At 39.1% G+C, this 25,786-nt stretch overlaps 2 protein-coding genes across 3 annotated transcripts; both read left to right on the top strand.

Moving 5' to 3' along the window:
- The first annotated feature begins 9,654 nt into the window (after window positions 1-9,654).
- Window positions 9,655-19,306, top strand: ubtd2 (ubiquitin domain containing 2). 2 transcript variants are annotated; one of them, XM_067608409.1, is made up of 3 exons: window positions 9,655-9,823; window positions 12,720-12,956; window positions 17,448-19,306. In XM_067608409.1, the coding sequence occupies exons 1-3, from the start codon at window positions 9,754-9,756 to the stop codon at window positions 17,957-17,959; spliced, it is 819 nt and encodes a 272-aa protein (XP_067464510.1). In that variant the 5' UTR covers window positions 9,655-9,753; the 3' UTR covers window positions 17,960-19,306. The 2 variants fall into 2 exon arrangements, with proteins under 2 accessions (XP_067464510.1, XP_067464509.1); XM_067608408.1 differs by lacking the exon at window positions 9,655-9,823 and adding an exon at window positions 9,955-10,071.
- Window positions 19,307-21,382: 2,076 nt separating this feature from the next.
- Window positions 21,383-25,693, top strand: il12bb (interleukin 12B, b). The gene is made up of 9 exons (XM_067608405.1): window positions 21,383-21,722; window positions 22,310-22,403; window positions 22,524-22,625; window positions 23,164-23,346; window positions 24,322-24,427; window positions 24,542-24,711; window positions 24,836-24,996; window positions 25,112-25,230; window positions 25,342-25,693. The coding sequence occupies exons 2-9, from the start codon at window positions 22,310-22,312 to the stop codon at window positions 25,367-25,369; spliced, it is 963 nt and encodes a 320-aa protein (XP_067464506.1). The 5' UTR covers window positions 21,383-21,722; the 3' UTR covers window positions 25,370-25,693.
- Window positions 25,694-25,786: the final 93 nt, after the last annotated feature.

Here is a 25,786-nt window from a genome sequence, read left to right as displayed (position 1 = left end):
CCTGTCAAACAGGAGACTCCACTGGTTTATTTCATTATGTTGCTAATTGCCCTTTAAGCTCTGCCAAGCCCTGCTGGATTTTTCCACAGCCAAACTGCATTGCTTATTGCAGAGAGCACTTGTGGAGACAGAGTACAAACACGTTAGCTGAAAGGTTGTGATGTTGCACTTAAGGAAGGGAAGCGCAGGATGATGGTTGCATCTTGACCCCTGACATTTCATAAATCTACCTATCCAAATGGTTTTGTTTTTGTAAGGTTTTCCCACTGTCTATATTAAAAACACCTTATTCTTTATTCACAAATGCGTTGATAGTTATCTCTGCTCTTTCCAGTCCATATTAGTGCATTTTCATTTGATAACCAGGCTGCTATTGCAGAACAAAATTTATGAAACGTTCGAGGCTTCTCAGACGTCATCAAGATAAGAAATATTACTATTTGTGTTCATTATGTATTATATGAAAATAAAATACAACCCTTCACTTTGTCTTCTTGCTGGTAGTGCCTGAAGCTCTGCTGATCTTGATGAAATCTCTTCTGGTCATGTGGGTAATTGCTGCGCAAGTTGAGCAACCACACAAACAACTGACTAAAGTAAATGTCTGTTTAAGACTGTGAATAGCCAAACTATGACTACAGAGGTGTCCTTGTAAAATCTGATTTGCCCCCTGAAGCAGATTCATCTCTGCAACATGGGTTATTAGATCCACATTTAAAGTGCATACTGTGGCTTCCGAGGTTGATCATAGCGTTTTATCTGACAAACTGAAAGAACACAAACAGCTTAAAACTGTGAAAATCCAGGCCATAATCCATTTCATAGATATGATCATAATCTTTTATATAAATAAATGCATTTATTTACAGTAAATGGCCATGTCTTATTATATAAATGTCAATATTCTTGCAAATGTTACCATGCAATACTGCTTCAAACTGAGGCTTTTCTTCAAAAATTTCCTGCAGTGGTAATGAGATGTCAGGTGTTGGCTGCATTTGCCTTCAATGTGCCAAAGAGTTTTAAATAAATAAATTCTACAGCAGAGGCAAAATGGTACATCTGACTGCTCCAACAAGTCCTCCAAATTAAATGACACATAAGTCGTTTGACCATGCAATCCAGACCATGCAGACCACGACTATGGGAGCATTTTCTAAACATTCAGTAGTCGGCAGGACAACATAATTTGTCAAATCATTGTTAAAAATAATGACGTTTTATGATGTGACAGCGATGTGGTTAAGGTCTGGTTAAGTTTAGGCACAAAAAAACACATGTTTGGGATTAGGGAAAGATCATGGTTTGGGTTTAAATGATTACTTGAAATGTGGTGTGGGTTAAAGTTACTACTTCCATAAAATTAGGCAGCCTTTGTCATCATGGCAACAGTGAACACCCCAACAACTGTAATTACGGTTTTAAAAAAATTGTTCCAACTTGCAGTTGGAAGAGGGAAGCGAACAGCTGTCTCCTGTAGAGAAGTCCACTAAGTCCACTTTATGCGAGATGGGATCCCACCAGCCAGTCAACCCACCACCTCCAAATATGGAAATTTGTCACCTTATTTAGACGTCATCTGAACTTCTCCAGGTCATAATTACTACGGCTGATAGATGGCGTCTGTTATTCAAATGTAACTATAGGTTGTCTTTGGCGACTGGCATTATGACCTATTGTGTCATTTTTCTTTGGAAAACGAAGACAGGCTTGATTGGTCAGTGCACTTAAGTTTGTTTGAAAAGAGGCCTCTGCCATTCATTTCACAGATTTTTGCATTCCACATGGTGATGTTGTATAATTCCTGTACACCAAGAGAACGACTTTTCATGCTATCTGTCATAGCATCCAGCCAATAGGATCTTGTATGACATATCGTACCTTATTAAGACAATTTTTCAACTTGACTTCTACCTAAAAGTGTCACATGACTACAGATTTTCTTCACTTTGAGACACATCTTCCATATGCCAAGCAAAGAATAAAAACCAGCAGTATACATTGTGGCACTAGGGGAAAAGTCAGGAGATCACCAAAGTAATTAGGGTTTATCGTATGGGAACCATGAAAGTATGTACAAAAATTTAATAGTCCTTCTAGTCGCTGTTTAGATTGCACGTGATAACTGAAAACTTTGACCTGCTGGTGGAGGAAAAGAGGAAAAGTCAGTGGGCTTCATCCTCTGAGGATCATAAACGTTTTAACTAAATTTCATGGAAATCCATCCAACAGTTGTTGAGATGTTTCAGTCTGGACTGAAATGATGCGCTGACCAACGGTCAGACAATTAAACCAACACTGTGGAGAAAAACAAGGATCAAACGTGAATAACATTTAAAACAGACAGCATTTCATTTTTGAGCTCCCTACTTTAAATACTTCACTCTCCTAAATCACAAGCCAGAACAGTGAAGTTATGTAACCAAGATTGTCTTGGACATCAGTGATACACTAGTTGTGAGGTTACACTAACAGGAGTGTAATATATTAGTGTAAAAGTTTACATCAGTTGTAGCTACAGAGTATATGCAGTATATACAGCAGATGGTGTGAGAAACAGCCAGCGGACTGACAAGTCTCTGTATGACTGAGCTTTACCATAACAAGTCAAGTCTGTGTGTGGGCTTTGCTATGTGTGAGACACACACACAGACACACAAAAAGACAACAAGAGAGAGCAAGACAAACTTTGGAATGATATGATATATGAAGCCACCAGTGCTGCAGCAGTAATGCCCAAAATTAGTAAGAGGATGTCAGCTCTAGTTCTAACATCTCTCACCATCTCTCTCTCTCTCTCTCTCTCCCCCCTCTCTGTCTCTCTCTCTATCCCTCTCATAAAACTGAGTCAAATATCCCTTTCAGCTATTGTAATTATTGTAATCTAAGGTTTAATTATGGTTGTGTTGATGTATTAGTACTGTATTAGTTCTCCAAACCAGACGTCTGTTATGGTCTCATGACTAAGGGCTATTGTCCTTGTTGATATTAATGCTGATAATGTAGAGCTCATGAACATCCATTACATTATATCATAGCACCTACAGTAAGAATACAGGAAAGTGTTGAGCTCCTTTGCCTTTTGTAGTGCTGCACCCTGAGTTTAAAGCAATTTATACACATAAAAGACATCCATTACAATGTTATAAGAATTGCCAATACTTTACAGAAAGCTCTTTTGTTTTAGCAATGAATACAGCTTTGATTCATCTGTGTCAGATTATTCACATCTGCATTTCAGAATACTCCCATTATTCCTTACTGATTTGTCCCAGCTCGGTCAAAATTTCAAGGGGAGTGTCCGTGAACAGCTCCTGCATCCCTGTAAGTAGTCAGTCCATAGATTTTCAAAGGGACTCAAGTCTGGGCTTGGACTCAAGGACTTTTACATTCTTGTTCAAAAGCCAGTGCAGTGTTGAATTTATTGGATGTTAAGGTCATTGATCTGCTAGAACATAAATTCTTCCTGCAGTTTTAAGTCTTTGGCTTTCATGAGCAGGTTCGCATTAAGAACCGTCCTGCATTTGGCTTCAGTCATTGTTAGCCCCGTACCCTTAAAAGTCTCCTTGTCTCCGCACCTTAAGAGCCAAATCCCACAACATGATGCTGACTCCATGCATCACAGACAGGATGGTATTAGAGGATCATTTTCAGCTACGCATAGCGTTGAATTTTTAAAGAGACCACCACATTTTTTCCTCATGCTCTCAAAGTGTTTCACATGTAAACTTGCATGGCCTTTCACCAATATGGCCAAAGCACATCTACGGAAAGTGCCAAAAAGAAGCCATTTTTTGTTACCCAACTCTCATGCATATGTTTCTGCATTTTACATATTTTGGTTTTTATGTAATACACGCAATAACACAAATGCTGTCAGTGAAAAAATGTCAGTTTTCAGACATCTGTACAAATAGAAAATTCTGAATTGAGGGTCTCAGTATGTTATTTTTTAGCACATAATAATGACCACACACCAGTAGATGTCTAGGGTAAAAAACAAACAAAAACGTCTTGATGGCTTGATGCCACTTTTATCCTCAGGGTCATTCTGTCTTCATTCTGCTTCTCTCCCACTTGTTCTAAATTTTAGACTTCCATCCTTTTCATCCTCTTCTTCCCTCTCTTATTCTGTGTCCTGTCCCCATCTCTCTCTTTTTGTTATCAGGGAAGTGTGACAGAGAAGGGCATCAGTGTGTGTGTGTTTGAGGGGGGGGGGGGGGGGGGGGGGGGGTGTTGCATTTAGCTCCGACAAAGCAGGTAATAGTAAATCAATGAAAGGACAATCAACTGTGCACCGTCTGTCAGCCTCCCTCACACACAGCTGGATGTGAATGAGTTTAAAAGGTCCAAACAGCCCAGTTCCTCCAGTCATCATCAAATACATTCTGCAGTTATAGTTCTAGGTAGGGGGGGCGGGCGGGGGGGTGCTTGACAGATAAATGTAAATCAATGGATCTACTAGAAAGCCCTATCTCCCACACAGATGGGGCATTTGAACATCCTCAAATGGTCAGACAATTGGAACAGCAGCATCAGATAGATAATAGGGCAGATGTGAGGCTGCAGACTTTGGGCCAATGCGAGGACCGGGCAGTTAAGAATAAATCAATGACAAGCCTATTAACCCCTGTGTCAGCTGCTCTGCTGGCTAGATGAAAGAGTTGGAAGGAAGAGAGGCTGCTGAAGCAGAAGACAAATAGGAGAAGAAAGAGCTGAGAAAGAAGCAACAGAGATAAAGATTAAAGACAAATGCCAGATAAAGAGGAGTCAACTTCAAAAGTCTCTGAAAAGCAAAGACTGCTGGTCAACATCTGAAAAACTCCTTGTCTTTTTTAAATTCTGTCTTTTTTCCAGCTTGAAAACAGGAGCTGTGTGTATGGTTTGGTGCCTGGAGAGGAGACAGGCAGCTGGCCAATTACTGCCTCAGTGGCTAGAATGAGTGTGGCTATTTGCAATTTTCTGCTCTCTTGTTTTCAGCCTGCAAGTCATTTTTCTTTCTTTATTTTTTGTAAGCATATGCGAGTGCTACCAAACATACCAACAGAATTGTTACAGTAGATGGTCGAGGTCAGACAGCTGGACCAGCAAAAATATGCTCATAGGCTTTAATGTACTTACATTATAGCAGGAATAATGTGTTTTATTGACGCACAATTTTTTTTTTAAATTACAGAGATTCTGTTCAAAAACCACTGAGGGTCTTTAATTACTGTAAGTCTTTAGAACATGCTTCATCCAGACCTTTTAGCCCCCATCACACACTAAAAAGTATGTGATGGTAAAAGCCTTGTCAGTGTCTCTCTGTCATTTTCTCATTCTGCCTGTCTGTCACACATTTAGCACATAAATTTGGTTTCAACAGCATACCTCAGTCTGCAGTTCAAACTCTGCAGCACCACCTACTGACTAAGCCATGTAGCAGCACAAGACTATACATTTTCCTCTTATTACTGCAAATATTCATCAGTGACACCTCATACTGTACTTCAAAACTAAATGTTGCATCAGGCAAAGGAACTTTCCAATTGAATTACAAGGCAGGGAAATGGGTGGTACCTGCAAGAATACTATCCTAGATTAGTGTCATTATAGTGTATACCTTGACTGTAGCAGATGGTGTGCTTTCAAATTAAGGGATCTAATGGCTTCAACCTGTATGATTAATTTGAAACAAGTAAAATATGCTGGCTGTAGGCTTTAACTACACTTCGAGTCAATTCTGTCGTTTGAATCTGTTTGTAATTTAATTCTCTTGTTAGATAAAACAAAGGCACTAGAGGTCACTATATCTATTAAGAATCTCAGTCGTCCAGGTCATAGCATATCCAGAAAGATTGAGTCAAAGGTTGCTGGACTTGCTTTAGATTCTTGATTGACTCTTGATTCTCATCAAAGCTTCTTCAGTCTGAATTTAAAGTTAGAAGTCACTATAGTTCTCAGAAATCAACTTGTCACAGTTTGTGTGTGTGTGTTTAGTCAAGAGCCTATTCTGGCCTTGAACAGTCAGTGTGGGTAATATTTCACAGCTTACTGTGGCTTCTGACAATGCTACAACAACAAAAAAGGCCAGGTCTTGATTTGGAACAATACAACCACATGTTTTTACACATTCAAAGCTACCTTTTAACCTTTTCATTACATGTCTGTAACAATGGGCCTCATGCAAGAGCATTTTTGTATTTTTATCTTAAAACTCTTACCTTTTTCTGAGGTTTGCTCATATGTGTGTTCCAAGTCGGATGCAACAATCTCTCTTAACTGCCTGAACTTGTAGTAAATCGCTCGTTTCATCCTGACAAATTATTACATTATCCATCATATCTGTTATATTTCAGATTCATATTTTGATCATCTTTAAAGTACTGTCTGTATATACTGTTAAATATGTCTATAAATTATGTAAATTGTTCAAGTATCAATGTACATTTAATTCTACCATCCATGGATATTGATGCACCTTCCTACCTTAGCAATATCCACCTGACTTGCACTAATGTATAGTGTAATCTAGCATATTAACATCATTGAAAAGTGTATACTCAGCAATAGTATTATGGTTATATCTCTAGACTCTATTCTATTTTTATTTATTCTATTTTTCTTATAGTTATTTTGTTATTGTAGCCTATATACTTTAGCCTTCTATCTATCTATCTATCTATCTATCTATCTATCTATCTATCTATCTATATATGAATGACACCTGTTCATGATTAGATGTGCGTTTGTGAGATATGACATTAGTATAATCCAATGCCCCTAAAACTGCCATATAAGGCTTCATGTTCTGCTCCATTTGTTGGCAAGTTTCGTTCACAAAACAGTTCCCAAAGAATAAAAACACTCTGTAGCATCAAGTCCTGCTTAGCAGACAAAAATGTAACAGTTTCAGAGTGTCAGTAGTCGGAGATCTAAAGCAATTAGAAAATATGAATCCAGCTGCCAACAACATGTCAACAGAGCAGCTCTGCACTGTGACAGAAGTAAAGAGGGAATGCTTTGTTAGATAAATAACATCTTTCTACAGCAAAGTGCTCCATGATAGGAGGTGGTCAAAGGATGTGACAGTCACAGAGAGAATATTATAGGCTACAGGTGATGTTGCACTGTCAGCTGCAACACAACATGATGCTGGACAAAGACCTGCAGAGAGACACTTAGGCAGCTGTCGGAGTGAGAGAAGTTTCCAACAACTACTGAAATGTAAAAGTTGCTGTGCCAAAATATGCCAATAAAAACCATAAAATCTAAAAAAAAAACAAAAAAACAACCTTTCAGTAAATTGGCAGCCATGATGATGAAAATATAGTTAACAGAATATTAATTTTGCATTAAATTTGTTTTAGTTTTATTTTCATTTTTTGTTATTTTCAGTATCATTTTAAACTCAAAATTAATTCAGATTAGGGCATTATAAATGTAAATCAAACAAGTGTTTCTCCCCAGTAAAGAAAGGCTGAGGTGATCTATTATGACTTGTACGACAGGTCTTGACCACTCATGAATTTCGTTTGTACCTCAGAGTAAATTCCAAGTATGAGAAAGGTGATAAATGAAACGTTCATAAATCACTGGTACGTGCATCTTAAGAACGAATCTGTTCATACGGGTGGTTCTTGCATGGGGCCCAATGTGGGTTTTGCAAAGTGTAAAGTTTCACATCGTCACTTATGTCAATATAAAATCACTCTTTGATCCCGAATAAAGTCACTTTCCTCAGGTCACCGATATAAAAGGCGATATTTCATCATTTGCATCCTGGACAGGAGTGTATGCCTATAGGATACTGTACAGAGAGTTTGCTGAATGTCCTGCGGTGACCTTGATTGAAGAGCATGTTATGACATGTCAAGTGTATTCTCAGTGGCGTGTACATCATATTGCATCATGCAGTCAATCAGAAAATGGATTTCCAAGTAAGCTCTCCCTTGCATAAACATGTCTTCTTTCAGTTCCTAGTAATAGGAAATGGTTGTAATTCCAGACAGCTTTGTTGTAAAATTACCCTCGCTATCCCATTGCTGTTGTGTGTGTGCGTGTGTACTTGGGACATGTGAGTGACTCTGTGTGTGAATGTGGGTGTGTGTTAGTGTGTCAAATTACACTCAAGTCTCTTTAGGACAGTCCTAAAGATAGTGACCAAGCAGGAGTGTGTTCATCTGGTGTAACATTGCGGCATTCAAATGCAGACATGCAGCGAGTAGAACTGCTGAGACAGAAAGAGAAGATAAGATTACAGCACAACGTTGTGTGGAACATAACATACTAGAAGTGAAGAGGATAGAATAGAATAGAATAGAATAGAATAGAATAGAAAACACAATAACTACAACTACAGTATATTCAGTGTCATAAAATCTGATGTTTATGTGCAATAAATTCAAAGAATGTGTTTGTTTGAACCAGTACTGGTCGAACCACTGAAATCCTGGAACAGAATAGAAAATAATCAAATAGAATAGAGTAGAATAGAATAATAATTTAATTTCTCTCTGTTTCAAAATCTAATCAACCGATTTTGCGTGTGTTAAAACCTAAAAAATAATCCAATTAATGAAGGCCTTCTAAGAGAGACTACAATAGAACAGAATAGAACAGAACCGAACAGAATAGAATAGAATAGAACAGAATAGAATAGAATAGAATAGAATAGAATAGAATAGAATAGAATAGCACAATAACTACCTTTCGCTACCTTGTTGTAAAATCTGATCTTTAGCTTCAATACATTTAAAGCCTGTTTGTTTGAACCAATAAAACTACTGATAGTCTAACCACTGAATGCAAGAGACTGAAATAGAATAGAATAGAATAGAATAGAATAACTTCACATTTAACTCTATTTTTCAAAATCAGATCAACCTAAAACCAACCTAAAAATATTGCCCCATCGATGAAAGCCTTCTATGCAAAAGAGACTAGACTAGACTAGACTAGACTAGACTAGACTAGACTAGAATAGAATAGAATAGATTAGAATAGCACAATAACTACCCTTCACTACCTTGCTGTAAAATCTGATCTTTAGCTTCAATAAATTTAAAGCCTGTTTGTTTGAACCAATAAAACTACTGATAGTCTAACCACTGAAATCCTGAGGTTTAAGTATGGAGTAGAAACAAATAGAACACCAATAGAAATAATAACTACATTTCACTCTATGTTGTTAAATCTGGGCTTCCTTGTCATTCAAGGATAGGAGGATAAGTGATGTGATGTCTTCTTCAGGACAGGAAACAGCTTCTCACAAAACATGATGGCACGTGTCAAAACACATTATCATCAACACAGTCCAAAGCAAACTGAACCCAAAGGAGACAGCATCCTTTTTTCTTTTCTTTCTTTTTTTTTTTTTTTTTTTTTTTTTACAGTGTACTCCTTTGTAAACCCCCCCCCCCCTTTTTTTTTTCTCTCTCTCTCTCTCTTTCTCCCTTTAATTCCTCTTTCGGTCACCTTGTAACGACGTGAGCCTCGCTGTCTTTTTTTTCTCTTTCTCTCTCTCTCCGCCTTCCTCACCAGATAAAGATGATGATGCCGGCGGCGCCCCGCGAGTGAGGAGGAAGCAAGGAAGGAGGAAAGGAAGGGAGAAAGGGAGGAAACGAGGAGGAAGGAAAGGACGGGAGGGAAGGAAAGAAAGAAGGGAAGGGGAGGGGAGAGACGAAAAGAGAGAGAGAGGGGGCTAGTAGATGTAGCTCTAGCTGTGGGCCGGGGGGTGAGCTACCCAGCCCGGGCTGCTCTGCCGAAACATCCATGGGTGGCTGTGTCGGGAGCCACCACGACTCCTCGGGCAGCTTAAACGAGAACTCGGACGGAACTGGAGGTAACTTACGGGGCTTATTAACGTCTTTTAGTGCCTACAAGGTTGGCTTTTTGGGGGGTGGAAGGGGGAGGGGGGCTTCCTCTGGGCTCTCTGCATGTTGTCCTGGCTGGAGGTCTGCTTCCCTTCCCTTTTATTTCCGAGCCAGACAGAGCCAGGGACATACACCGCAGCCCGCCCCGGTCTCCCCCCCTGCTCACAGCGGGCCTCGAAGCGAGAAATGACGCCTCGTCTGCTCGCTACTTTACAAAGTGGGAAATATTGTCTGTGCGTCGCTGCCTCCCTTTGTTCTTTGCTGTTGACTGAGCTAGCCGGCTAAAACGTAGCCTAGTTAGCTTGCTAGCTTTTCTGCATAACAAATATGGGTCACAGACGGCGATGGCATGCAAGTGGACGCGCAGGAGTCATACAGTCTGATTTAAATGATGTCCTGACTCTACTTAACAAGTTAACGCTAGTTTACGACACGCTGCGCTTAATGTTACTAATGCATGTCGTGTTTTTTTATTGACTGTTTGCATAAGCGAAGTGGTGGAGCTTTTGAAGTGCTGCAAAGTGCAGGGGAGAGAGGAGGAGGTGTCAAAACTTAAAGGGTTGTTCAGCTTTATGATAAAGGGAAGTGTGTGTTTTTTCTAACAGTGCAACTTAGATTGCGGTTATATTTCTGCACCATCCTGTCCATTGACTGTTAACAGAGCAAAACAGGAACGGAGAACAGAAAAGCAGATCAGGTTTATTTATTGAGCTATAAACAGAATTTCATGCGATGCCAAACGTTGTGGGGTATCGAAACTGAAGCTGGGACACTTTAAAGTGTGGCTTTGTGAAATGAAAAATGCTAAAAGAAGGTTATTTTATTAGAGAACATCAGTTATTTTAAATAACTTTTGAAAATAGCTTGGATTGCAAGATCAAGTGAAACTATTTTGATAATCTAGTCTTTTTCTTTCTTTTTTTTTTAAATCGAAATGCCCACATTCTCTAGTTCCGACTTCTCAAATGTAAATATTTTCTTTTTTTTTTTAGTCCTCAGTAATAGCAAACTGGATATCTTTGGGTTGTCGACTTTTGTTTAGGACAAAACAAGACATTTTAGGTTGCATCTTGGGCTTTGGGAAATGGCGTTTCTCACCATTTTCTGACATTTGATAGACCGAACAACTAATCGGTTAATCTAGAAAATAATCAGCAGATTAATCAGTAATTAAGATAATAGTTAGTTGAAGCCCTAACTGGTATACAAACTGGCATAATTTTGCTGTTTATTACATGGGAACACTGACAGGAAACAGGGGGGTGGGAAGAGAGGGGGCTATGTCATGCAAAAACATCCCAGGCTGTCCCAGATTGTGTGCATCTTTCTCTAACTATTATCCAAGGCCACCAGGACGCCCGCTCTGTCGGGATCTTTATCAATCTGAGGTGCTGTAGACGACTGTGATCTGTAGTTTCGCAGTTGTCTGGTCTGAAAAAGGGTTCTGCCACTGGCCAGTGAGTTATTTTAATAACAGATTGAGAGATAGAGCTGAGTTGGTGGGGGGGGGGGGGGGGGGGGGTGTTAGAGACTGAGCACTTAACAGTAGAGATGCTGAGATATAGCCTGGTTTCCTGTACTGTATGCCCTCCTTGTGAAAAAGCATGTGTAGTAACAAGAGGCTTTGCGGATAAAACAGATGCAGCTGTTACTTGACACCTTGCTTGATCATGATGACAGAGGCCATTAGACCAGAAAACATGTGAATTCATCTCTGTTTTCACTAAAGCAGGTGTCTTAACTTAGGTTTAACTGGTTCAAGCATAATGATATTTTAGTGTAAAACTGTCTTTTTGCACAAACTGGCCCACATACGTACATCCCTAAGGATTTCTGGGGAATTACTGAAAGACAGCCAACTGGGCTATGGCGTTTAAAGGTAAATTATGGGCAGACAGATGAGCTAGAAAGTAGGCTAATGTAGAAGTATGAATACAGCCCAGCAATCACATTGACGGTAAATACACAGCAATTCAAGCAGGACTTCCTGGCAGATCACTATGACTGTCAATGTACATATCCTGTCTTATGTCTTACTGACTAAGTACCATAGTCTGATGTCTTTATCATCCGTTTTTAATTGTGCAACTCTTGGTATAACAGGTAAATTATATCATTGTATACATTACAAAATAAAGTAAAAGTCAAGTATAAACAGTCAGCCAGTTAGAGGTCTTATTTACTACAAACAGTCAGTTGAAGGTTGGTGTTATCAGACTGTGCTGTGTGATCACCAGAGTACATGTGTACCAGCAGCAGGTGTAACTCAATACCTTGATCCGTCATCCTCCTCTCCTCTGTCTCTGTGTTGCACACACAAACACACACACACTTGTGCACACACTGTCCTGTACCTGTCGTCCCCTTCCATTGCGATCCAGATGGTGTTATTCATCAGCCATTCTGCTGCAGATGGAGCACTGTCAGATGCTACAGCTATAACCTTTTAACTGGTTTTAGTGATGAAGCGTTTCTGTCAGTTCTGCTCAGTCTTATATTGTTTTATTATATAATGTTTCAACTGTCATCTGAGCTTTTTTGTTTACATCAGCAATCTTAAAAGATTGCTGATCCTAACTTCTCATTCCTTCTTTCTCATTTTCTCTTTATCCTTACTTCTCTTTTTATCCTCTGGTTATTCCTCCTCCATGTCTGTGTACTTTCTCTTCCCTACACTTCTTCTCCTTCAAACCCCTACTCTGTTCCTCTAAAAATTTTCATTTTTATTTTCTCACCTCCCTCCATTTCCCTTCCACTGCCTGACTTCTGATTCTCTCTTCTTCATCTGCCCTCCCTCCTTCCTGTCTTCCTCTATCTTTCTTTTCTCTCCATCTCTACTTTCCTCTCTCTCATCCTCCTTCCCAGTGGCTCTAGGGCGTAACCAGCCCCTGAAGAGAGAGCGGCCTAAATGGAAAAGTGACTACCCGATGACTGAAGGCCAGCTGCGCAGCAAGAGAGATGAGTTCTGGGATACAGCGCCAGCATTTGAGGGCCGGAAGGAGATCTGGGATGCGCTGCGGGCTGCGGCCAGTGCCTTTGAGAGCAATGACCACCTGCTGGCTCAGGCCATCCTCGACGGGGCCAGCATCACACTGCCGCACGGTAACACACATCTCAATGTTCACAGTGGTAGAGTTAGCAGATAGTTTTTTGGGGGGGGGGGGGTTTCCCTCTCCATGAAATATCAGCTCTGGGGACTTTATGTAGGACATTGCAATTGGTGATTACCAAACTTAGGAATTTCAACTCCCTGTTCCCATGCTCTTGAGAGAAACTGAACTCAGGAACTCAACTGTTTGAGTTGAATTTCTTTGGAATTTGAATCTACTGGAGGTTGCAGTTCTGTTTTTATGTTTGTTTTCATTTTTATAGACTTTTAGTTTTCATTTTAAATTTTGGAAAGGGTTGTTTCGTGATGAGTTAATAAAAATCCAGGAAGAGACACGATTGCACTTTCAGAAACATCAAGCAAAGGCCTGAAACTTATGATATGCATATGAGCAACCAATAATATTAAAATGTACAAAGCTAGTAGTGTGCATAAGCCCTGCACAGACAGACCGCATCTCTGAGCTCTGTTTTTGCTACCCAACCACCTTGGGAGTTTCTGTAGTTTGTGTACAGTATGTTCATAACAATTTCCAGTCAAAACTCTTAGATGTACAATAGGGTCCAAAAGTCTGAGACCACTTCCCTTTTCACCTCAATGGGAAGGTGGTCTCAGACTTTCGGACATTACTGTACGTGTTGTGGATATGTAGAGTATGAAGTGTGACGCCGCAACCGCACAGACATTTCGTTGCCTCAAAGCAGCCAAATTCTCGCTTCAAATTTTTTCAGACCGGTTTTGGTTGATATTTTCACAACATCCCCCATGTCTCTCTAGCTAATTAATTTATGGCCCTGAAAGACCTCAATGCGCAAAGCAAAAATTGTGAAATGGCCGTGCTGAGTGATGACATACATTCTTGCCACCAGAAAACAGCCTTTACCACTGGGGGTCACCTCTCAAATATTAATAGGTCACATTAATAGAGTAAGAGTTTAGAAGCTAGAGGATGTAATAAAGCTTCCCCAGGAAATGTCTTATACATCCTGTGTAGTTTTAAGTATCTGCTGAGGTTTCATTAACAGGAAGTAAACCACAAATGTAGTAGAGTATAGAGGGGGGTTAAAGGGGTTAAAGATGCTGAACCTCTAAGTGAATCTCAATGACAGCATTTTAGAGTTTCGACTTTATCTATTAGGAGGTATATCCTGCAGAAGGAATCAATAAATAATAAATGGAAAGGGGCATATCCTTGGTTTTCTGAAAGTAGGATTTAACGTCATAATCACTCACGTAAGTATACCAAAGATAGTGCATCTTCAGAAACACATGAGAACACTCACATAGAACAAATCAATAAAATTGACATGTCTCCAGTTCAAGAAGCCCACACAATACTTATTAACTGCTTGAGCAGGCTTTCTATTCGTGAATGTGCGTCATTCTCTTTCATACCTAATTCATATCACTTCGGAGTCACGTGACCCAGTTGAGGAGAGAAAAGGTCGTCGCTTTTCCTGTTAAATGTAGGTTTTGTGAGTTTCAGAGGTTGAGCAGGATCCGTTGATATGTTTTGTCCTGATGGTGGCAGTGTAGAAGTGTGCTTTTTATGTATCAGTGAAAATAAATATGATAATGTGGTTTAAATGTGCCAGTTAAATACTTTTTCTCAGCAAGCATGTTTATATTAGGATCATGTACCTGTTATTCCTTACCACACTGGCACAGTATCATGTTTATTTTAAGTCAATAAATAAAACACTGGTAACTTCACTCTGGATTATCATTTATTTCCAGTTTATCACAGGGTACTTATCTCTGAGGGGCTAGATGGTAGCCTGCACCTTTCAATTCATGTTTACAGGTGAACTACTCCGCTGTAATGGTGGGCAGGAAACCAGAGGTGGACAGAATGATCCCATGAATGGGCCAATAGGGAAACTAAATCTGAAGGTGTCAAAGATGCAAAACAGCTTTACCTAAATGAGATTTGAGCATAGCAGTTACCAAAAGAACAGGCTTTTTGTGAACTTAGTTGGTGTCTTGTCCTGCTTCTTTCCTCTTAGTAGTTTGGCCAGGTCAGATCAGATCCCGCTGAGCTGCAGCTGTGGATTCCCCAGACCTGATGTCACCGTTTCACTCATCCAGCACTCCAGTACAAAAAACAGCCAGATCGCTTTAATATTTTCAACACTAACAGCTGTATACTACACCCCTGTTGCATTTAAGACTAGAGCTAAGGTAAAGGTTGGTCTCCCTGTTCTTTAGTTTTTTGTTGCCATGTTTTTCTTCTCAGTATTCCAGCTTTCCATTTGATTGTTCTGAGGCAGAGAATGGGAGCCATTTGCATCAGCTGTTGGTTAACAAATGAAAACATCCTGTTCACTGTTAGGCATTACAAGGCCTTATGTTTTCCACCATAACAAGTCAAACAACATTTTGGGTGTAAAAATACATATAAACAAATGTTTTCTTGCTTTGTCTAATTCTAACATTAAATCTCTTTACTTTAGTACTGGGCTTATCCCTCCTTTCAAGGCTTTTTATCTATCTGAAGTTTTTAATGAAATCACACAACCAAAGGCATTAGCACCACCTGCAATCCATTAGCATTCTGCAGCTGAAACATAAACACTATATTAGAGCCAAATGGAGAAGTAATAACCAAATGAGATATACAGACACAGAGATTCATATCCAGATCCTGTTTATACATCGTCAATGAACCATGTTTAACATATTAGTCTTTTGTGACGTTAGGTTAAGCTTCCACATATTCAGCTGTCTCTGCTGGTATCTTATTGTTAAATGAAAAGTGAAATTTGTCATTTGACTGTTCTAAAAGCAGTTTAACACCCTTGAATACAGTTAGGTGTGCTGAAATATCTGAGGACAATCTGAATCCTCAGATTTATTTGCACATGACGACATTTCGGCTGCGTCCCAGAGAAAATCTGAGAGTTTTAACGCCTTAAAAACATACCAGTTATCTCACTATGTTGGTATGCCAGCACATTATTTGGTTGCATAAGTAGAAAGAGTTTGTCTACATATTGTGAAAAGTTTTTTCACAATATGGATGAAGTATGTTGTTGGAGTTGAATCAATTAGAGTTCTTTTCACACCAAATGGCTTTTGGTGAGTACTGTTAAAAGTTGCTGTACACTTGTTATCCACATTACTACGTATTTTAGTTTTAGAAACAAAGTAAGTCAAGCTTTCTGTCTTTAACTCACTCTCTCACTCACACATTGACTCTGGTGGAACCATAGCAGAACGTGTCGTGAGACCTAGTGTTGTCTCGGTGTCCTCACCTTGACCACAGCAGCCATCATCTAGAGAGTAGAGCAACATCCTGTGGGCGTCTGCTGACTCATCTCAGTTTTGCTTACCGCAAAACTCAGTGTCTCTCTAAAGCGGCTCGTGTCTCATTTTAAGTCATAAAACAACACAAGAGCAGTGCAGTGACCTTCTTTAATCATTGTTTATACAAAATGAATGTAGTTTGGAGCATCCCATGCTATTGTGGGGATTTTTGACCCTTGTCTTTAATGATTTTGTTCTGAATGTCCGAAGGGCACCGTCATTACTGATTTTACAAAACAATGCATAGGACAAACACTTAGGAAGATTTTTGGATTATATAGTATTTTGAAGGGTAAACAACTGAGGCAAGCAAACCTTGTGATTTGCCACAATAAAATTACCTGGTATTTTTAGGTATGACAAGTAGTAACATTAAAGTATTGTGAGGGGGGACCTTTCTGAAATCCCCTTGAGGACCCCTGGGGTCCCCCCAGCCAATACTGAGGTATTGAGTTTCTGTTTACAGAATACCATGACCTCTTCTCTACATCTTATTTCCCTCTCAGCTCTTTACTCTCAGTTGGTCAGCAGTGACATAATGTCCTCTAATGTGTTACTCCAACAAACAAACGGTATTTCCTTTTCTCCCGTTTTCAGTCTGATTGTTCATCAGTCTTTGTCCTCTGTTAGGACTGACTCTCATTTCTCCATTCTATCGTACTACAGCATCATGAGTTATGGTTTAGGTTTTGGTTATGTTTGATGTCAAAATGTGACTTTCAGTTTATGAAAGCGATAATGAAAATATAATAGGGAACACATTTTTTAAAAATATGACATGGAGACTATATATAATAAATAATAAATTTTAAAAACAGTGTGTGCAGTATACAAGGAAACAAGGACTTTTATTATCATCTCAGCACAGTTACATTTATACTTTTCAGTTCAATTCTACATATGATGAAATTGCATTTCCCGGGGCTTTGGTGAGAAAGTAGTGTAGTACAAAAGAAGTATTTAAAAAGAATTATCGCTACAGTAAGAACATTAGATTCAATCATTCCTGTTGAAGTTGAATCCTTAAGTAACCTGAGTTGTTTCACTGAGGCTAATGTTCTGTGGCACCAGTAGACCCACTGATAGGAATGATGGCCCAATTTGTGAAAACAAACTGTTGTAAAAAGAAGAAAAATTATAATAATAATGTAAGTCGACCCTTTGTCCTTTTCCTCCAGGAGCTCTGACTGAATGTTACGATGAACTGGGGAATCGATACCAGCTGCCAGTCTACTGCCTCTCTCCTCCCGTCAACATGATTGAAGAGCGCTCTGATGAGCCTGACGGTTCAGATCCAGACTCCGGGGCCGCAGACCCGTCCACAGGCAGCGGCTGCGACCCTGGCTCAGGAGGGGAGTGCCAGCTTCGGCTGCGGCTCTCCACGGGTCGTGACCTCCGGCTGGCGGTCCGTTCCACAGACACAGTGGGTATGATGAAGCGTCGTCTGCAAAGTCAGGAGGGCGTGCCTGCCGCAACCCAACGCTGGTTTTTCTCAGGTCGGCCACTGACAGACAGGCTGCGCTTGGACCAACTCAACATCTCCAGGGACTATGTAGTGCAAGTCATCCTCAGCCAGCTGCCACCGCCAGAGCCGGTATCTACACCAGGACATACACCAGAGGCCTTTGGGCCAGTTGCAGTGGAAGGAGTGGCTGCACTGCCGCAAGAGCCCACACCGGTGGAGAATTAACTGCGCCCCCAACCTGGCAGCCTGGAGGTGGGCATACCAGTGGGCTGGCAGTATAAAAGAAGGACGATAACAAGGGAGAAAAAAAGAATGAAAGTTGATTCTGTCTTTTCTCTTTTGGTTTGTTCTCTTCTCTTCTCAGTTGTTTTTTTGAAGGGCTTTGTTTGGGCAGGGGTTGGCTTGTTCTGCCAGAGAAAAAGGACTCGTGAATTGAGAAAAGACTCTTCCCTTTGGTTTTACACGTTGAAATTTTGACCTTTTTGAAGTCTTTTTAACTGTTCCTATGGAAACCAAACAACAAAACGAGAACTTTGTCGGACGGCTTAAAGGTTTTTCTTTGCAACACTGCTGTTCGAATGTTTCTGTGTTTCAGTTTCCATTTTCAGGTTCTGCTCTCTGGCAACGTTGGGTCAGCAGAAATCTGTTTGTAAGGCTACAGGGTTATATATATATGTGTATATATATATATATATATATATATATGTATGTGTGTGTGTATATATATATATATATATATATATATATATATTTACATTTTCATTACAAACATTTTCCACTCTGACAATTCAGATAGAAATGAATAAAGATAGTTAAAAGGACCAGCGTGTAAGATTTAGTGGCATCAAGCGGTGAGGTTTCAGATAACCAACTGAGTACCCCTCCCCTTCCCCTCGACTTCCAAGCATGTAGGAGAACTTATGGTGGCCACGAAACTCGTGAAAGGCCCTATAGAGGGTTCATTCTAAGCTAACAAAAACGCCACGATTCTTATTTTCATTGGATTATACACAAATTAAAACAGACTTCTGAATATTTTATTCCATTTCTGCCAAGTCTGTCCCGCTAGATGCCATTAAATCTTACACACTGCACCTTTAACACTCTAATGACAGTTTTTCAGGCAGTTGTCTTTAATTATATGTGAATGAATCAAATCAAAAACCCCTCATCACTTGTGGATTAAGTCAGTATGCCAACAGCTGTAAAGAAAGGTTGGTATTTCTAGTTAGCAAACAGATGTGTCCTCCCTCCTGTCAAGAGTTTGCAGTCAGGGCACATGACTGGATGTCGCTGGATTAGACACTTTATTTCACTCTGCTTCACAGAACAATCAGAGCAATCATTTAATAAACATTAAGTAGTCAGCCTATGTGTGCGAGTGTGTGTGACTAAGTGTGTGTGTGCGTGAGTGGATGTTCATATATATATATATATATATATATATATATGATCAAGACACAACCACACTTATTCATGTGGCAAATGGCTGGGCATCAGAAACACAGTTGCATATTTTGATTAAAAATAGAATGTTTTTAATTAAAATTGATCATTGTTTCTATTCCTTGATCTCTGTCTAATTGTTTGAATGTTTTCATGTCATGAAGTAGAGGTGGGAAAAAATCATGGCAATATGTTGTCTTGGGATAAAATTGCGATACCTTTTCTTACTGGTTTTCATGGCAGTTGAATCAATGGGTGATAATCATTGTTAAAAAGGCTAAAACTATTCAGTTGTTTAACATCTGGTCTCTATAAAGAAGGGACTAAGGCAGTTGGCCCATTTTAGGAGATATTTACAAATATCAAGATGTATTAAGGTGACTTTCTCGCAATATGTCACACATTCCAAAATCACAATTTTCATTGTGTTATAACAATATCATACTGTTATTCACACCATGATTTCCATCCATATTGTGGACAGGTTCAAACAACAGATCAGAGCAGGAGAGACTGAAAGACATGAGCTCTAATTAGAGTCATGACTGTATTTTTGAGGTCAGTATCAATAGTTGAGAGTTTAAAGGAATAGTTTGACATTTGAGGGGGGGGGGGGGGGGGGGGGGACTTAGATGAGAAGATCAATACCAATCTCTGTACACCTATTAGCACCTCTAAAGCTCACTAATTAATATTTTATATCTTGTTGTTGGTTCAATTCATACACAAACTAAATTGTTAAAATGATAAGTTATGGCTTGATGGATGTGTTTTGTGCTGGAACTATTTCCTGGAGTCTTGTTATCAACAGTCAACTAGCAGAGACTCAAGAAAGTCACTGGACTGACCAAGAAACAGTTCCAACACATAATGTTAGCTTTAAAGATGCTGGTTGGATGTTTTCAGGCATGAGACTGATATCGATCTTCTCTCACTCTTGGCAAGAAAGTGAGTAAATGTTCCTTTACAGAATCTGACATCAATATATTGGTTGATATTTTTTTAATATAAAGACATAACAGGAAAGGAGCAGGGACTTCTTGTCAGTGCTCACTGGTGGACAAACTATGTAATGGCAACACTATTTCTCCAAAAATATCTTTGGCATTTCTTAACTGCAATGTCTAATAACTTCTTGCTTGTTGATGCCGATATATAAAAATTAAGCTAATATCATAACAATATCACAGCTGATTTAGCCCCATAGCAGAACAGCTTCCCTTTTCCATTGATTTCCTCCTTGCTGTTTTTCCAACTTCCTTCTTCTAAATCTCTACTCACTCACAATGGCCACTTCGCTTCTAAACGTGAAAGGTCAAACTGCACATGAGTGTCACAGAAGGGAAGTGGATATAAGATATGGTCAGTGTGACAGCATCCGATCCTCAATTACCTTGCAATCTGAAACAGGTTAGTGGCTTTTATCGGGAAATAACTCTGCGTGTGACACCTGCCCCAGGTTACAATAAAAATTTCATTTTCTGTGTTCTGAGACACGCACACCAGCGAGAAAATGTCACGTCTTTTTAGTATGACAGCATCATGTGATGTATTAAAGTTGTGTTAAAGTTTTCTTTGCTGGAAAGTGTTCATGGTGGTGGCAAAGAAGCATTGGAAATAGTACCCCCTTTCTGAGCAATGTACAAGTGAAAATATGATTCAATACAAATATGAGTTTGTGTGAAACCGCAACACATTGCAATGTTGAATTGAAAGAACCTCTATGACTATAATTAGGTTAGATGTTTACTTATAGGAAATGGTACTGGCTGTCATTTCAGATCCATTGGCATAGTTAAAGGTTAGTAGGAGAAAAACTAATAATGAAAACTGATAAATCATAGTACTCTCCACAGGTAACTTCCCAAATGTGTCATTTATAAAGGTGCGTCTTTTTTACATGATATATGGGATTCACATTACTAATTGTGATTTTTTCAATTGATCTGGCCTTTTTTTTCTTTTATTTCAGTCCAGGGACTCCATTTCCCTTTTCACTTCTATGGAGTCATCGCTGATGACAGCTTTCTTGTTCCTGAGAACTTTTCATGATTTTCCATGGTACCTGTTGCATTGTCATGTCCAGTTCCCTATTTTCTATCACAGGTTTCTTTCTCTGTTGGTCAGTGTAGCTGCGCAATCATGGACGTGGAGTATAATATGAACAATACTTTATTCCTATTATCTTCCTCATAACTGAGTTAACAAAAGATGATCAGGAATCAGGTTTACTGAAAATTTATCATCATTGTGACGGATAATGTTGATCTGTTGGAGTTGATGATGATGTAATGATGTATATTCTCTATATAGCTAATCTATAGCTCACACACACACACACACACACACGATTAAGTTCCTTTGAAGTTGGGACTTTTTTCTCCTCCTTCTGCTTCTGCTTCTGTCACAAATAAATAATGGTGTGTGAGTTCAAATACAGACATCCTGAACACACACTCTGAGCTCTCATATCTCTCACCTCTCTGATCTCATCAGGTCAACTTTCAGCTGTGAAAATTTTAGATCAAGTCCAGTTGTCAAGGTAAGATCAACTATACTCATGCTCATTTTCTTCTCTCTCTTGTGTTTTTCTTTTTCTTCTCCAGCACTTTGTTCAGTCTATTATTTAAATGTATTGAGGTTAACATCTGTTTTTAACAGTAGCCTCTTAAGTTCACTGAGAGAAATTGACTGATTATTAGTATGAAAAAATCATTGATCATCCAGGTGATATCTACAAGTAGTGAGTCAAATGTGTTTGAATTTTAAGATATTTTTCTCATCCAACATAAATGGATTTTCTTATAGTTTCTTTAGAAGTGGCAAGTAAAAATAAGTACTGAAATTACTTATATACATGCTTTACTTGAATAGCTAAATAGTTTTTTTCTCCACAATACTAAACAGAATTTTTTTTTTCCTGTAATTACTAGTTACTTTTAATACTTAATCTGTTTCCAAGTCCTAAATTAAAGCCTGGTTATAAATGAATCATCTAAGTTTGGTTACAGTTCTATCTCAGCAGTAAACTTTTACTACCACACAACAGGTAAAATGCTTTATTACTGCACAACTTGATTAATTAGTGTTATTGAGAAAGCCACACTAACTCATCATCTTTCCCTCCAGATGCATGCGTTGCTCCTTATAGTCCTGCATGCTGCACTGTGCTGCGCCACCACAAACAGCCACCAAGAAAACATTGAGACTCTAATGGATAATGGTTAGTAACTCGACCTCTCTCTTTACTGAATATCATGCTTCCTTTCCACTGGTCTCCTCACCTCACAGAAATATTGATTCAAATGTGTGTGTGTGTGTGTTTTGTCTATGATTAAACCAGTTCTGGTCCTGAGGGTTCCTCATAGTCTGGGTACCAGGGTGAACGTTCCTCTGACCTGCTTAGAAGATTATCAAAACCAACCTGTGTTTTGGAAGAAGAACGGTAATACAGCTGTTACTACTACTGATACTACATCTACTACCAAATCAAGTCAAAAAATGTATTATAGCCCAATATCACAAAGTATGCCTCAAAGGGCTGTACATAAAATAAAAACAGTAATGAGCAGCATTAGCAGAATATATAAAAATGTAGTGAGACAAATTATATATAAAGCATTATAAACAGAATATTTGACACATACAATACATATAATAAAAACAGTAATGAGCAGCATTAGCAAAGTATATAAAAACACATAGAAGTGAGATAAACTACATATGGAGCAATTTAAACAGAATAAAAGTAAAAAAAAAACAAAGCATGTACATGAGACTCATGAACATTCACATCTGGATAAAGATGAAAACACATATATACAAAAATATGTAATATACAGTACATATACGCAACCATAAACACCAGTACATTATGATACTAATACTAATAAATCTTAAATATAAATCATATTTTTTCCTCTGATTTATAGGTTGACAAGGACAATTAAAAAAATGACTTGACCCATGTCTGTCTGTCTCAGGCATGGACCTTAATCCACCTCTGCAGGGGAACCAGGTCAACATACTGGTGGAAGAGATGGATGGTGGAAACTACACTTGTCACCACGGTTCAGACGGATCATACCTCAACCACACTATGATCCTGATCCAACTAGACCCGGACAACAGGACTGTCATACTGAAAGAAAAATCCCCTGAAGACGGTAAGATAGAGAGAGATAGAGGGAGGGGATGGAAAGAGTGCCATAAGAGAGAGAAGTGCGGAAGGAGGGAAAGAACAAAGAAGGCACACATGGAGAAAAAAAAATAGAGAAAGATAAAGATTTGTTGTGTAATTGGATCTGGCATGAGGTATTTCACTGGAAAAGACAGAAGAGATGTCACTGAATAGATGAGATAAGAAAGATTGGTGGAAGAGGGAGATAAGATGGGGGGGGGCAGACAGAGGTAGTGGGATGTGATCCAAAACCAGACAACACTCAAAAGATAAGATGAAGGGCATGTGTAAAAAGAAATGAGATAAAAGGAGGACCAGAGGTAGAGTGATGTAAGCAAAGGGAAGACACAGAAAGAGGGAAAAAAGAGACACAGAGACACAACAATTGCAATGAAGGGACCAAAATGAATGAAAAAGAAAGGAACATTCAAAATGAGGAGAAGGCAAAGAAGGAAAGCATGTGGTCTTTGTTATATTTATGGTAATACCCAGATGACTTACATAATTACTGTAGCACAAACCACAGCGAGGCTGACACAATGGGGAGGAATTATGTCACACCCATCATCATATTGTTAAAGCTGGCAGTTCTCAAAAACACATCAAACCTGTTGCTTCTTAACAACAGTGTTTTCATAGGCCTTTTGTCAACTTTCACACATTACACGAATCTGTGAAAGCTGTGAAAGGCAGTATTTTTTTGTGCCTTATTTGATGGAGCAAAATATAAAATATAGTGAAGTGGCTGGTGTGAAGCCGGTTATCTTCTCTGTAGTTGTTCACAGTACTTATATTAAATACTTGAAATTAATCTTTCAGTGATGTACTGATGACCTGTAAGTGCTGGAAACTTCAAGGGAAAGAGCTCAGACACAAAAGATAGACATAAGTTGCTCATAAGAGTATTGAACACAAAAAGAGGGAGAGACTCAGAGTGATAACAGTGTTTCTTCTCATTCAGGTCACATCCACTGTTCAGCACCGAACTATAGAGGCTCCTTCCACTGCACCTGGACAAGAACAGAGTCCAGATCCAGCGCTGCTGTGCTCCTGGTGAAGGCAGAACGGTGAGGACAAAAAATGATTTCTCACACATCCTACTAAAGTTAATCAGGAGGCAAAGGATTATACTGTATCCTGCTCTAGAGTGTATTGTCCCAACCAGTTTCTGTTTAATACAGTAATTTAGAAAAGATACCTTGTGAGCTGGATGCTGATGGATCAGGGGTTCACTGCCAGGATGTCAACTGCCCACACGAGGAGGAACAACACCGCATATCCCTCAAAGTTTACATACACAGCTACTCTCGGCTAGAGGCGTACACAAAGGTGTTCTACCTGAGAGACATTGGTAAGTCGTAGTGTTTTAATGTCTGAGTCAAAAAGAGTTCATGATTTCATTATGAATGAACGCTGTCCTGTATCCCTGCTCTGACTTCTCTACCTTAATGCCTCTCCCTCCTCATCCTGTTTAGTGACGCCGGCAAAACTCCCTAACCTGCAGTCCAGTGATGGGAAGGTGTTCAGCTGGAACTACCCTGACACCTGGGAGAAGCCCTGCAGCTACTTTAGCCTGCAGTTCCAGGTCAAGGTGGTCCAAAACGGACATTCCTGTAACAGTGAAGAGTACATAATGGTAATGAATACATGCATGATGTTTTTATCAGATTAGCTATTGTCAAAATGTATTTGCTGATTTATTTTTAGACACACTTCTTTGTCTTTGATGTGTCCCCTCTTCTCTTGTGTAGCACAAGACCACTGAGGAAACTAAGTATGTGGTGAATGTCAAAACCAAGAGGTATGTCTTCTGTGTGCGGGCTCAGGACAAGCACACCGGCGGGCCATGGAGCCACTGGACTCAATGCCTGTAAGTATATAATTTGGACTATTAAAGATATATCCCAGTAATCCAGATAAGTCATGCCACCAATATTCCATCTGATCCATACTGTTTCGCTCCATCCTGTCCTCTCCACAGAGTGAATAAACAAAATGTGAAATGCTAACTTCTTTCACTGGACTGCAGCCATAAAGGAAGGAAGAAAACAAGGATGGAAGCAAAATTTTTCTAAGAATTACCTGATTATGTATCGTAGTGACATATGAAATATATCTAGTCACTCACTTTTTTTTAAGCAATTTACAAAACGTTGTACTTTGGGAGTCAATGTATACCTGTACAGTATTTATTCCTTCATTCATTTAAGTAGTCTGGATTGAATTACAGTATATTTTTGAAACAAATGTAATGATTGAGTTGAAATACTCATTCATTTATACCCCTTGTAATTTATTTATAGATATCCTTTGACATGCAGATTTCTTGGTAAAATGTTGACATTTATATAATAAACTTATATTTGATATTGTGATTTTGAGTATTACTTCAAATACCTTCATAGTTAGTTACATAAAAACCAAGA

Source organism: Thunnus thynnus, chromosome 13 (genome assembly GCF_963924715.1).
Source record: "Thunnus thynnus chromosome 13, fThuThy2.1, whole genome shotgun sequence".
NCBI classification, from domain to species: domain Eukaryota; kingdom Metazoa; phylum Chordata; class Actinopteri; order Scombriformes; family Scombridae; genus Thunnus; species Thunnus thynnus.
Note: the sequence above shows the minus strand (reverse complement) of the source record. Positions and strands in the feature narration are given on the sequence as shown.

Excerpts from the sequence above, each read along its gene's own strand:
- ubtd2 (XM_067608409.1), top strand. The coding sequence starts at position 9,754 with ATGGGTGGCTGTGTCGGGAGCCACCACGACTCCTCGGGCAGCTTAAAC. Across the intron at positions 9,824-12,719 it reads GAACTCGGACGGAACTGGAG|TGGCTCTAGGGCGTAACCAG; the intron begins GTAACTTACGGG and ends CCTCCTTCCCAG. Across the intron at positions 12,957-17,447 it reads CAGCATCACACTGCCGCACG|GAGCTCTGACTGAATGTTAC; the intron begins GTAACACACATC and ends CTTTTCCTCCAG.
- il12bb (XM_067608405.1), top strand. The coding sequence starts at position 22,310 with ATGCATGCGTTGCTCCTTATAGTCCTGCATGCTGCACTGTGCTGCGCC. Across the intron at positions 24,997-25,111 it reads ACAGTGAAGAGTACATAATG|CACAAGACCACTGAGGAAAC; the intron begins GTAATGAATACA and ends TCTCTTGTGTAG. Across the intron at positions 25,231-25,341 it reads AGCCACTGGACTCAATGCCT|AGTGAATAAACAAAATGTGA; the intron begins GTAAGTATATAA and ends TCCTCTCCACAG.